At 40.2% G+C, this 12,933-nt stretch overlaps 2 protein-coding genes across 4 annotated transcripts in view; one reads left to right on the top strand and one right to left on the bottom strand.

The window, feature by feature from the left end:
• Positions 1–7,985, top strand: part of IGSF10 (immunoglobulin superfamily member 10) — a 25,917-nt gene extending 17,932 nt beyond the window's left edge. For 2 of the 3 annotated variants that reach the window (XM_061637038.1, XM_061637039.1), the window contains 2 exons: positions 506–1,406; positions 5,430–7,984. In XM_061637038.1, the coding sequence (XP_061493022.1) occupies positions 506–1,406; positions 5,430–7,335 (2,807 nt within the window). In that variant the 3' untranslated portion in view covers positions 7,336–7,984. Of the gene's footprint in view, positions 1–505; positions 1,407–5,429 lie in introns of all 3 variants that reach the window. The other variant, XM_061637040.1, reaches the window with a different exon arrangement.
• The window catches only part of MED12L (mediator complex subunit 12L), a 366,394-nt gene continuing 360,947 nt past the window's right edge, over positions 7,487–12,933 (bottom strand). Inside the window, exon 45 of the mRNA XM_061637068.1 lies at positions 7,487–12,933. Coding sequence (XP_061493052.1) covers positions 12,881–12,933 — 53 coding nt within the window. The 3' untranslated portion in view covers positions 7,487–12,880.

Raw genomic sequence — 12,933 nt, 5'->3', positions numbered from 1 at the left:
TCTTGTGTCCGCATCATATGTACTTGCAAAGGTGTGGGGAGCACAAGAAGGGCCTCACCTGAAGATCTCAAATCCCAGACAGGTTCATGTAGGGAGATACGATCTGTCAAATAGCCTGGACCTGAGCCGTATAGGGCTTTGTAGGTCAAAATCAGTACTTTATGTTCCTTAGAGGAACATTGGTATTGATTGATTTGTTTATTTCAGTACAAGACCAGCAAATGAACATTAGTATTATAAATGTAATAATCCTACCCTGAGACACAGGTGTATAAATCCTGTCTTCTGTGACACTTATAAAGATGAGTATTGTGTTGCAGGATTGCAACTAATGTACCTTTATTCTGTTTCTATTTATATGTAACTCTGCATACATACCGGAAAGTTAATTTGAGTTTACAACTTATTTTTTTAGTTCCTTAAAAGCAGTTATATATTAAAATGTATGAAAATAAGATTTTAATATAGAAATCAGGCTAATTTTATTTTCATCTTGTTTAATTAGGGGTTGATGTACCAAAACACAATCAGGATAACAGATTTAAGGTTCTTCCCAATGGTACTCTCTCCATCCAAAATGTCAACATCCAGGATCGTGGACAGTACCTGTGCGTGGCTACCAATCAGCATGGCTCTGACAGGCTGCTTATTACATTGTCTGTAGTGACCTATCCACCTCGAATCCTGGAGGGAAGGTCCAAGATTATTACAGTCCACTCTGGCAAGCTAGTGACCATGAAGTGTACAGCTGAAGGCCGTCCCATTCCTACCATTTCATGGGTCCTTGCAAACAAAACTTACATCTCAGAATCTTCTACAGGAAATGAGGCTGTTTCTGTGCAAACAGATGGCACATTGATGATAAAGAAAGTTAGTGTTTATGACAGAGGGATTTACACATGCACTGCAAATAACCCAGCTGGTTCAGATACAATGATAGTAAGACTACAAGTTATTGCTGCACCACCCATTATACTGGAAGAAAAGAAGCAATACGTGTTAGAGAAAATGGGGGGAAGCTTGAAGCTTCCCTGTACTGCCAAAGGAAACCCTCATCCATATGTTCACTGGGTTCTCTTTGATGGAACTGAGGTGAAGCCTTTGCAGTATATAAATGGCAAGATTTTTCTGTTCCCTAATGGAACTCTTTACATCAAGAATATAGGTTCTTCTGACAGCGGGAATTATGAATGTATCGCAACCAGCTCCACTGGTTCAGAAAGGAGAGTGGTAATCCTCCAGGTAGAACATAGAGATACAATCCCCAGAATTGCAGCTTCATCTCAAAGACTGACTCAGCTGAATTTTGGGGACAGATTGCTTCTGAATTGCTCAGCTACAGGAGAGCCAAAGCCCAAAATAATCTGGAGATTACCTTCAAAAGCTGTTGTTGACCAGTGGCACAGGTAGGTCTCTTGAAAATTGCATAATTATTTTTTGCTTGAGAATCTGTATTGGAATAATTGGATTTTGCCTTGTATTTTGTAGTGCAGGAGAAGGAATGCAAAGCTTCTGGGAGAAATTAGCTTTTCTGCCTTTGGCAAAGAGGGACAAATCAAACAAATGAATTTGTGGCTGCCCTTGGCTGATCTGCTCTAATGTTTTGATACAAAGGGTCTCTGATCTTTGCTGAGTGACTTATAGAATAATCATCCACAACCCTTATGCTGGGCTGGGCAGGGCAGAGCTGGATTGGGCAGAAGTGTCTCTTGACCCAACTCTGCTGGTTAAGCTGGCCTCCTGCCAGCCACCTCTGATCGCTCTGTGCCTTCTCAGCCTGCAGGGCTGAGGATGTCCGGTGGCCCGGACGTGCCATAAAACTCTGCTGGCAGAGGCAGAAGCTTTGGATCGTGCCTTAGATACTAGAGAAGTACAAGCCCAGAGGAACATGGGGGAAGAGGTGTAAAAGAAAATGAGATGTGCATAGAAGCTGCAGAGGGAAAGGAGGCTGAAGCGCAGAAACCAATTTGAAATAATCAGCCAAACATTTAGGTGCAGGTCCTTTAATTTAATTAAATATTAAAGATTATATTAAGATAGTAGGTTTGGACAGGAGAGGGTTAATGGAGTCAGAAGTATTGTTGGGGATTCCTTTAATAGTCAGTGGCAAAACTGCACAACTTTTATAAGGGAAACTACAGGTAAAAGGTTCAGTATGGCTCAGTAGTTGGAGAAGATGACATCCTTATTCCCTCCCTCCACGCAGCCAAAGAGAAAGGTGTGAGGGGGAGCTAGATGGAAACCAATAGAAGCTGGGTGTGTGTGTTAGGGCAGACTGTGAGAGACATGGGGAAAGACAGAGAAAGAGTAAGTGCCTTGAGGGCAGCTGCTTCTCTCCAGAGATCTGATGTGGGGTAGTGGATTTGGCTGCCTGTCACAATAAGACAAAGGTAGCCAACACAGTGCCCTCCAGATGCTGTTGGACTATAACTTCCATGATCCCTGGCTGGCTGGGGCTAATGGGAGTTGTCATCCAAAACATCTGGAGGGTGCCAGGTTCTTGAAGGCTGACTTGAAGTGAAATCCAATTACTTAATTGATTTTGTGAAATCAAACTCATCATCATTATTCCCTTTCACAGTGAACTAAGGTAGGTTGAGTGCATATCAGTTTAAGTGAAATGGGGCCATCCACAAATAAGGTAATGGCTTCTACCCACTTAGGGGACCTTAGAAGTGCGTCAAGTTTTTTAATGGCCTGAGAGCTTCTAGAACAATGAGGTGTCAGTTGAGGGGAAGAAATGAGGATGGGAAGAAAAGAAGGAATTAATTTACAAAGTGCCTGAACAGGCTTCCTGGAACCTTGCACAGAATCACTCATTTTATGGGCTGGGGATATATCACGCCATTTTGTTGCAGATCCCACTTGTTCTTCTAAAAGCTAGTTTGGTGGTTTGATTACTAGGCAGCATAATGGGGACATTCACAAACAAGTTAATGCTTTCTGTATACATTTCGTATGCAACACCCGCAAATCCTCCTGATAAGGGTAGTCAGTGTGCAAAGACATCCCATAGGAACAGGACACCAGAATATAGTTAAAAATCCTGGACAGTAACAAAAGTGGGGAGGCAGGGGAGAGATAGAAACTGAGTTCTCTGTTATCCTACTCACCCCCATTTAATAAGGACAACAAGTGTGGATGAATTGGTCTTCCTAGTTATTTATTTATTTATTGCATTTATATCCCACCTTTTCTCCACGGAGCTCAAGATGGCATACATGGTTTGCCCCTTCTTCCTTTAATCGCCACAACAACCCTGTGATGTAGGTTAGGCTAAGAGGCAGTGACTGGCCCAAGGTCGCCCAGCGAGCTTCATGGGGTTTGAACCCTGGCCTCCCAGGTCCTAGTCCAACACTCTAACCACTACACTACACAGGCTGTCCACTCAGGCTGTAGTGTAGCCAGCCTTGAAACCTCTCCTGCCACTTTCTAGTACTATGTTGGGACTAACTATGCCACTTCATGCACACATGGCCCTGAACTCTCCAAAACAGCATAAAGAGGGGGTCAAATCCCCTTCCCTGTGCTGTGCCACTCAGGCTAGAGCCTGTTAAGCAGCTATTTGTGTAGCTAATCCTGAAGCTTCCTTCCTCTCTATGTATTTAGGGATAAGCCCCGTTTCCCATGCTGTTTCATTTACGTTCACTTCACCCCAATTACTTCAGGTACAAGGAAGGCTCCTATGAGTTTTTGCACCACCCCCTCCCCACACCAACATGTAAATGTGTAATTATTTTTCCATTAAAATTCCTAGGTTGGGTGTCTGCAGCTCCACAGCATCAGTATTATAGTAAATGGTTGTAAGAGTTAACTCATGGTGGTGCAGTAATGCCCAGCTCATTGGGCACTAACCTCAATCGAGGTCTTCAGTAAAGCCAGTGGTTCCCATATTAGAGATTGACAGTAACAAATCTTGTAATCTGTAGACTGATCTAACAAAGCCTCAAAAATCATGAAAGATTGCAGATCCCTAGATTCAGGCCCACATAAATAACGTATCTGCCAGCTCTCTGCAGGGCTTCCGAATAGAATGATGTTCCAACTTTCCTAATCTGAACCGACTTAAAGTTGGTCATGTCATATAGTCAAATTGATTTGCTGTTGTCATACCAATTTTTCCATTAAGTCAAGCTGTACAAGCAGATATCAGGAGAGAGAGGGTTTTCAGAAGGCTTCCACGCAACCTGAAACACAATTGAGATATTGGGCAACATAGAGGCCTTTGCATGTACAGCTGCGTGTGAAAGTCCCTTCGCTGCAGAAGTTCACATTATATACATAGATGCCAGGGGAGGGGTTACTCGGTGCAGCCCTGCTCCCCACTCCTCATGAAGAAGGCTTAAGTGACCTTTCACATGCTGCTTCTCAATGCACTCATAGCATAGCTACATTTAATTCTTCAGTAAGAATCAGCAACTTTACAGTTAGGGTCTTGGCATTCTTTGGCATATAAGGTCCTACTTGCAGGCTTCCCATAGCCATCTGGTTAGTCACTGTGAAAACAGAAGGGTGGGGTAGATGGGCCTTTGACCTTGTAGGCCATGGGGCGTTCATGTAATCTTTGCAATGCATATGTATGGCTATTTTTATATGTATACTTGCCTTTAAAAGGTTAAGATTTGCAAATGGAAGCTTATAATGATGTTTTTCTCAACTTTGAGCACCTGCAAGAAGTTCAGCTTGTTAGATTGGGTCAAGGAACGGTCAATGGGTAAACAATCTACACCCAGCTGTGTCTTATCTAGGAGGCTAATGGGCTGGGGAAGGACCGTTTGATGTACCCTCAAGGATAGTAGCATTGAAGCTGATCCAGATAGCTCTAATGAGCTGCACGTGTCAAGGAACAGTAGCACATGTGCAAAGGGAGGGTGGCACAGAGAGGTCAAGATAACCAGTTTACACCAGAACAGTGTCCTCTCACGTAGATAGGATAATCCATCAAGTGCCTTGACACCCTAGATCAAGAGACTGTGATACTTCAAAGATAGTGAGATAGTAGCCATCGCCTATTAGGCATAGGGAAGCTTTGATGCCTAGTCTGATACAGCATAATTAATCATGCATCCTGTCAAGATGCAATGATATGATGTAAGATAGCAGCTAATGATGTATTCCGTCACCATTGTGCCTTGCCAAGATTTTCCCTATAAAAGGCACACATGTAGCCCAGTTCAGTGTTCAGACTGCAAGTGTCTATCCAGGGACCTTGCAGCCCATTCCATGTTATTGAGTATGCCTGTGTGCTCGCTAAATTACTCAGTAAACGTCTCCTTTGTGAGTAAACCTTGAATCTGTCTCATTGATTCCTTGGTACTGAATTTAAATTTGAAGCAGCCCATGGCTGGGGCAATACAGATCTGATCCAGCAGGGCTCTTCTGAGGTTCTTACTGAGTGTACTAAACAAATTTCTTCCATCTCTTTCTAGAATGGGGAATCGAATCCATGTGCATCCCAATGGATCCTTGGCTGTTGAGACAGTCACAGAAAAGGATGCTGGTGACTATATCTGTGTGGCAAGAAACAAAATGGGAGATGACCTGATCCTTATGAAAGTCAGTGTGACAATGAAGCCTGCAAAAATTGATCAAAAACAGTATTTTAAGAAAATGGTGCCTTACGGGAAAGACTTCAAAATGGATTGCAAAGCTTCTGGGTCCCCCGAACCAGAGATATCTTGGAGTTTGCCAGACGGCACCATGATCAACAATGTAATGCAAGCAGATGACAGTGGGCACAGGTCTCAGAGGTACACTCTGTTTGACAACGGGACATTGTATTTCAATAAGATTGGAATCGCTGAAGAGGGTGACTACACATGTTATGCTCAAAATACACTTGGAAAAGATGAGATGAAAGTGCACATAACAGTAGTAGCAGCTGCTCCTTATATCAAGCAGAATTCCAAGACCTATGCAAAAGTAAAAGCAGGAGACACTGCACTCTTCAACTGTGAAGCCATTGGAGAACCCAAGCCAAAAATATTCTGGTTGTTGCCTTCCAATGACATGATTTCAGCTTCAAATCATAGATATTTACTTCATGTTAATGGATCATTGTCTGTAACTAAGGTGAGGCTCTTAGATGCTGGAGAATACATATGTGTTGCACGCAACTCTGGTGGAGATGAGACAAAACTTTATAAACTAGAAGTAATCTCTAAACCACCTCTCATCAATGGTTTGTATAAGAACAAGACTGTTATTAAAACTACAGCCATAAAACACTCAAAGAAGCAAATGGACTGCAGAGCTGAAGGAACACCCATACCCCAAATCATGTGGATTATGCCTGACAATATTTTCTTAACAGCCCCTTACTATGGGAGTAGAGTAACAGTACACAAAAATGGGACTCTTGAAATTCGTAATGTAAGACCTTCAGATACAGCAGAGTTTATCTGTGTGGCACGTAATGAGGGGGGAGAAAGCATATTGGTGGTCCAGCTGGAGGTGTTAGAAATGCTAAGGAGACCAACGTTCAGAAATCCATTTAATGAGAAAGTAATAGCAAAGCCTGGAAAAACCACCTTCTTGAACTGCTCTGTAGATGGAAACCCACCTCCTGAGATAATCTGGATGTTACCAAATGGCACAAGGATTTCCAGTGGCTTTAGAACACTTCACTACTTCTTGGGAGACAATGGCACCCTTGTCATCTACAGCCCTTCTAAAGCAGATGCAGGCAAGTACCGATGTGCAGCTAAAAATAAAGTTGGCTACATTGAAAAGTTGATCATATTGGAAGTTGGCCAGAAACCCACAATTTTTATACACCCAAGAGAAGCAATAAAAAGTATTAGTGGGGAATCGTTATCCCTTCATTGTCTTGCTGGTGGAAGCCCCAAGCCAAACATAATATGGACAGTTCCCAATGGCTATGTCCTAGATCGGCCTCAAATTAATGGGAGACATACATTGCTAGAGAATGGTACCTTAGTTATCAGAGAAACAACCGTTCACGACAGAGGAAGTTATGCATGCAAAGCTCAGAACTATGCTGGCGATTCAACAGTAGTAGTTTTTGTAATGATTGTGGCACATCCACCATGGATTACAAACAGACCACCAAGGAATATTCGTACAATGGCTGGGGTAGCAGTTCAGCTTCACTGCATGGCACTGGGAATACCAAATCCAGAAATTACATGGGAACTGCCTGACCACTCGTTACTGTCAACAGGCAGCAAAGGCCAGCCATCTGAAAGTGAACTTCACCCACAAGGGACATTAGTAATTCAAAATCCAAAACTGTCAGACTCTGGTGTATATAAGTGTATGGCTAAGAACCAGCTCGGCAGCGATTCCACAGTAACGTACGTTCAAGTTATCTGAACTGAGACATACAGCCTGAACTATTGATAACAAAGTCTAATCTGGACCAAGTTTGGCTTTCGAAGATGTTTAATCAAAAGCAGTCATGTCAGTTTCATTACAATTACAATTCTCAGTTTACAGTAGACATACTAAGAGACAGATTGGGGAAAATTTGCATTATGATCTAGTATGAATATATTAGGGATATTAAAAAATAAACTTAAGGCACTTACATTTTGACTACAAACAACAGGAACAGTGAATATCAACATGAATACCTTAAATCAAAAGATGCTTGCAAAATAACTTAAAATATTTAGTGTAAGGATTTTTTTTAAAAAAATGCTAGTCTTTTATTTCCCATTTGATAGTAGTACAAGAAGTATGGCATACAAGATAAGTAAAAACAAAATAAGATATGGGATTGCTGTTTGTTACCTTACTGACAAGTATTTTGTAGTTCTCTTACAAATATTGAAACAAACAAAAAGGTGCTACCAGTTTTGTAAAAAAAAAGTGCTGCCAGTTTTGAAAATACTAAATTTTTTCTTCTAAATACTAAAATTGTCCTCCTCTGTGGGGCAATGAAAGAACCAACAGAAAATAGTTTCATAGTTTTTTTTAAAAAAAGAGACAATATGGATTATTTTTCTAAAATAAAATACAAATCTGCATATAAAGAAGTGTAGATGCATCTTATTGAGCTGTTAAATGTTTCAGATAATAAAATAATTAACATGTCATTAATTTTAAAAAGTATACAATGTATTACCAGTGGCTGAGGGTGCAAGTAGTGAGTCGGGGGACTTTTCTTCATGCCCTTCTTATGGGCACCTGGAAGCACCTTGGCTGGAAACAGGATGGACAAAATGAAACTTTGGTCTGATCCAAAGGAGCTCTAGAGAACAACAGAAAACAGTTGTCCAAGAAATTGCTCCTGGTACCTCATTTTGTTACTGTAAATATTATTATATTCCCTGCCAATTATATTCTCAGGGAAGCCACAGATACATATTTATTCGTGGCATATAACAGGTGTGGCAAACTTTTGATCTTCCAGCTGATGCTGAACTACAACTCCCATTAGCTCCAGCAAGCATGGCTAATGAACAGGGATGATGAGAATTGAAGTTCAGCAACATTTGGAGGGCGAAAGGTTCTCTACACCTGCTATATAGGATAGATCTTAGTATCTATGGCAAAATAAGCTTTGGATGTTTAAGGATATGCTTTGTCAGGATACCTGGATTACCAGACTCTATACTGTGCCAAGACTCTTTGGACACAGAACTCCCACTCCACCATAGACTGCTGACTATATATGGCTTTATTTGGAGGAATGGGATCTTATCTATTTTCATCCAGTTTGTTACAGAACAGGTATGAAGATAACATGGCACAAATCTTGATCCTCCAACCTAAGCCCACAACTGCATGTGTCGCTATCCCTGCCCCACCTTGATATTCAAGAAGGAAGGCAAGGAGTAACAACCTTTTCTATGTGCTCAAGATGCTAGCCAGTTTCTTAGGACCTCCATTCACTAGAATAAAAATCATACTTCAAGGTTTTCTTATGAAATGTCCATTTCACCCCAAACCTGAAAATGGCACAAGCTTTGACCTCACATTTCCTTTTATGGAATGCTTGAACTTTAGGAAACTGAAATTTATTCTGTGGTTAATTAAAACCAGTAAGGATCAGACAGTAGCAGCCCTGACCTGGCTGTAGTTATCTGCTCCACTCCTGGATTTGTAAGTGTGTTTCAGGGAGGGGCTGCTCTTTGCCTCTATTGACAACTATTGACATTGACAAGGGAGAATGGCACCTCCATCAGACTGCCTCCGGGAAGATCTGTAGCAGGAACAACCTTTCTCTGGTTCAAGATATGCTCTGTTCCTGGATTTGGTCTTTGCTGAGCCAAAGACAGCAAGAACCTGGGTAGTTTTCAGGAACAGGTTGACAGTCTTTTCCTTTGTTCTGGGATGGAGATCTGCCTCTGAAAGCCTGCCACTATAAACAACTTTTGTCTGTTTCAAGTTTTCTTGAAGACCTAAATGATAGCAAAGCAGGATATAAATCTATTAGAGAAAGAACCCTATCCCAAGAACCAGTCTAATATAAAACCTTTACAATGCTTCCAAAGATCCCCAGGATTGGTAGGGAAAAAGAGTTCCACAATTGTGGGTGCCTAGTATATTATTACTCAAGTAAACAATGTTCTGGTGTGATGTTTTTAAGGGTATAGAGCAGTGGTGGGGAACCTGCAGCCCTTCAGATGTTGCTGAGCGCCCATCAGACTCAGCCAGCTTGGCCAGTGGTCTGGGATGGTGAATGTTGTAGCCCAACAACACCTGGAGGGCCACAGGTTCCACAATTCTGCTCTAAAGCAATCGCAATCTGTCCTTGGCCTCTGCAGTCAAGTTCTCAATCCGTAAGAATGAAAGAACTACATCAAAAGATGAGGAACCTGTGGTGCTCTAGATGTTGTTGGAGTCCAACTCCCATTAGCCCCCGTTAGCATGACCAACGATAAGGGATGATGGGAGCTGTAGTCCAACAACATTTGGAAAGCTACAGATTCCCCACCTATAACTTGTATCGTGTCCTAATTGAAAGTTCATCTTTTGCCTGATCTATGTAAAGATTAAAGTAAGGCACAGATAGCCACTTGTGTACTTACATATTTTAAAATCGATGAAGCTACCAATAGTTTTTTGCTTATTGTTACAGTTGGGGGCAAACAGGAGGGCTGCCACTGTTATTTCTTCATAAGCTTCAAAAGAAGCCTTTAACAATATGGTGTCCTCCACCTGGGTGGGGTTCGTGTGTTGTAGTCCAAAACAGCTGGAGGGCACAAGGTTGGAAAAGGCTGTTGCAGAGGCATCTGAATGGCTGCTGTGGGAAATAGAATACTATACAAGCTAGACATTAGTCTGATGCATCAAGTCAATTCTCATGTCATTTAAATTTCATTTTAAAATTCATGTGCTTGTTTATCAGTTTAACATACTGATTAAACCAGGCAATTAAACCAAACCATTCAGGATGGTTAAACCCTAAGAAGACTATAAAGACTTCCAAACTTAGGTGACTGCCAACAGAATGACAGATGAGCTTCACCGTAACTAAATGCCAAATAACAAAACAATTGTAAGTTCACTTATAGTCTAATGTCAGACTCTAATGGATTCTGCCATCTTTGTAATCAGGTATCAGGCAGTCACCGGTGAACAGGTGTAAATGACAGCAGGCAAGTGAGTACTATGCTATCTTTGCTGTAAAAGTGCATGATGACAGCAGAACATCAACCTGGATCAGCAGTTTTTTGAGGTATTGGATATATTAGAATATTACAGCTGTTAATAACTAAGAAAAAACCTACAGTGTTACAGAGGAAATAGTTGTGCCTTCATATTTCAATCAAAAGTAATTGAGTATATAATATTATTGACATGAAATTAAAGGTGAGATTCAACTTGGCATAAAGCAGGCATCCACTCATGCAACAGGGCTTATTCCTCCTCTTCTACACCCTACAGCCCCCTGTGTGGCTGCAAAAATCTGCTCCAGAGGGATTAGGGACTGGAGAGGAGAGAAAAAACATTAGAAGTCCCATTGCACAAGCACATTTTCATTGTTCAACCAGGCCGACATCATTAGATGTTGCCCAAAATGTTTTCATAACGTGCAGGTGTTTTTACAGTAAACACAGAAGTTCACAAAAGTATTTATTACATTAAAGATTCTGACATCCTGTGGAAGGTAGAAATGCATTGGCTGGTTTTGCAATGCAAATTTTATTTTACATAATTTGACTTATGTGCTCAGTAATGACTGTTTTATTCACAGTAAGCCTTACGGTTGTCTTATCACAAAGCAAATGAAAAGTTCATACAGAAAACATGGTAAAATGGTCCCAAGTATTTGTAAATGCCCTACATCAGTCACATTCAAAATTTGTGCATCTAATTCTAAAAAGTTATCACAGAATGCTAAAAATTCACAAAACAGTAGTTTATTATTATTATTTTTTACTCAAATATGAGCAAATGTCACTTCCACAAGGTTAAAATAGTTTTTATAGTAATAAATTTGATGAATAATTTACCTGTGCTTTTGCAGCAAATTTATAAATACAACTGTATTTATTTACATAACTAAAAATAACCAAATTTTAGATGACCTACAATACAAAATAATGAATAATGATTTCTATTACTAGAAAACTAAGGCCTAGTTCTTACAAACAGTATGTGCGGTGGTAAACCTGTGTCTGGACTGTACCACAGCAGGTGGGGTTTTATAGCTGAATAAAGTCATACAAAAATAAAACTATCAAGTCCTCTTGACATGCCTGTCATCTGTGTAAAGGAACATTTTTTCATGGGGAGCATAGGCTCAGTTGAATCAATGAGGGTGTATATCCAATGTTCAAGTGCCATGGAAAGAAATGGTTTGAAAGCATTTCAGAAAACAGTCCTTTCCTTGCATTTTCAACTGTATTATGAAAACTTTGGGAAAATTATTTAGAATACTGGAAACATATGGAAAAAAGTTCAAACCGTTTCCCTGAAATTATTTTGAAATACCAACACAATACAAAATAGAAAAGGGTTGTCTTAGTTTCTATTGCATGCAGTGGAAGCCCTATTAGAATATACCAAAGGAATTACAGGAAACAGAATGAAAATATATGCACTTAATTATTATAGTATCTGACCACACTTACAGGCTGTAACCCTGTGCATTATTGGGCATGCACAAGTCCAATAATTTCAGATACCTATGCACGGGTAACACTGCAAAGGACTACAGGCTGAAATCAGTGTAACTCTTTGTGACTGCTCCAGCAGCATCTAATGTCTCTCTGTGAGCAAAATGAAAAGTTATTATTTAGGCTTTGGGTATTCATTGTGATCATTTTCAGGTAGGTGCTCTTGCTAGAAAGATTTGTACTGAAGTCTAGTAGGTTTATTATTGTTAAATTATAGCATTTTTATATAAACTTTAGGAATACAGGTAAGGATCCTCCTTCGGGAACTTTATTACCATAATGAAAGCAACAGAAAAATCAGAAACTTTGAAAACAAATTATTTTATAAAGTGCTTATGAAAACTACAAACATGATCAAAATTAGTGTGACTGAAATCAATACACATTTTACCAAAAGCTAAGGTGGAAAAAAAAACAGCTTTATGCAAAAAATAAAAATGCAAGTGTCTTTTTAGACAGTAGTTTGGTCCAGTGCAGTTCTTAAGGGAAAAAAACCCTTGTTTTCCGCAAAAAAACCCAGAATTTTTAATCCACTTGAGGGGAAAAAAGTGATAATACCATAAAAGCACCAAATCCATATATTTTTCAGCAACAGTGTTTTTCAAATAGGCCCACATAATCCATACATTTATAATTACTTAAATGCAAAAACAAAAAAGATCACCTATTTCTTACATATTCACATCAGTCGCAGCACAAAAAATGGGGGAGGGGAAATAAGTAGTGCAACAAATTCCGTGTTCCTATTCTTCTGTGCAAACACTCTCCCTTATTTCCATCTTCCATATTCAGAAGTGTGAAGGGTGACCATATGGATTCACTCCTTGTTGTGGCTGGTTAC

This window comes from Rhineura floridana, chromosome 7 (assembly GCF_030035675.1).
Source record: "Rhineura floridana isolate rRhiFlo1 chromosome 7, rRhiFlo1.hap2, whole genome shotgun sequence".
Classification (NCBI taxonomy): domain Eukaryota; kingdom Metazoa; phylum Chordata; class Lepidosauria; order Squamata; family Rhineuridae; genus Rhineura; species Rhineura floridana.
This window is presented reverse-complemented; position numbering and strand designations above follow the sequence as displayed.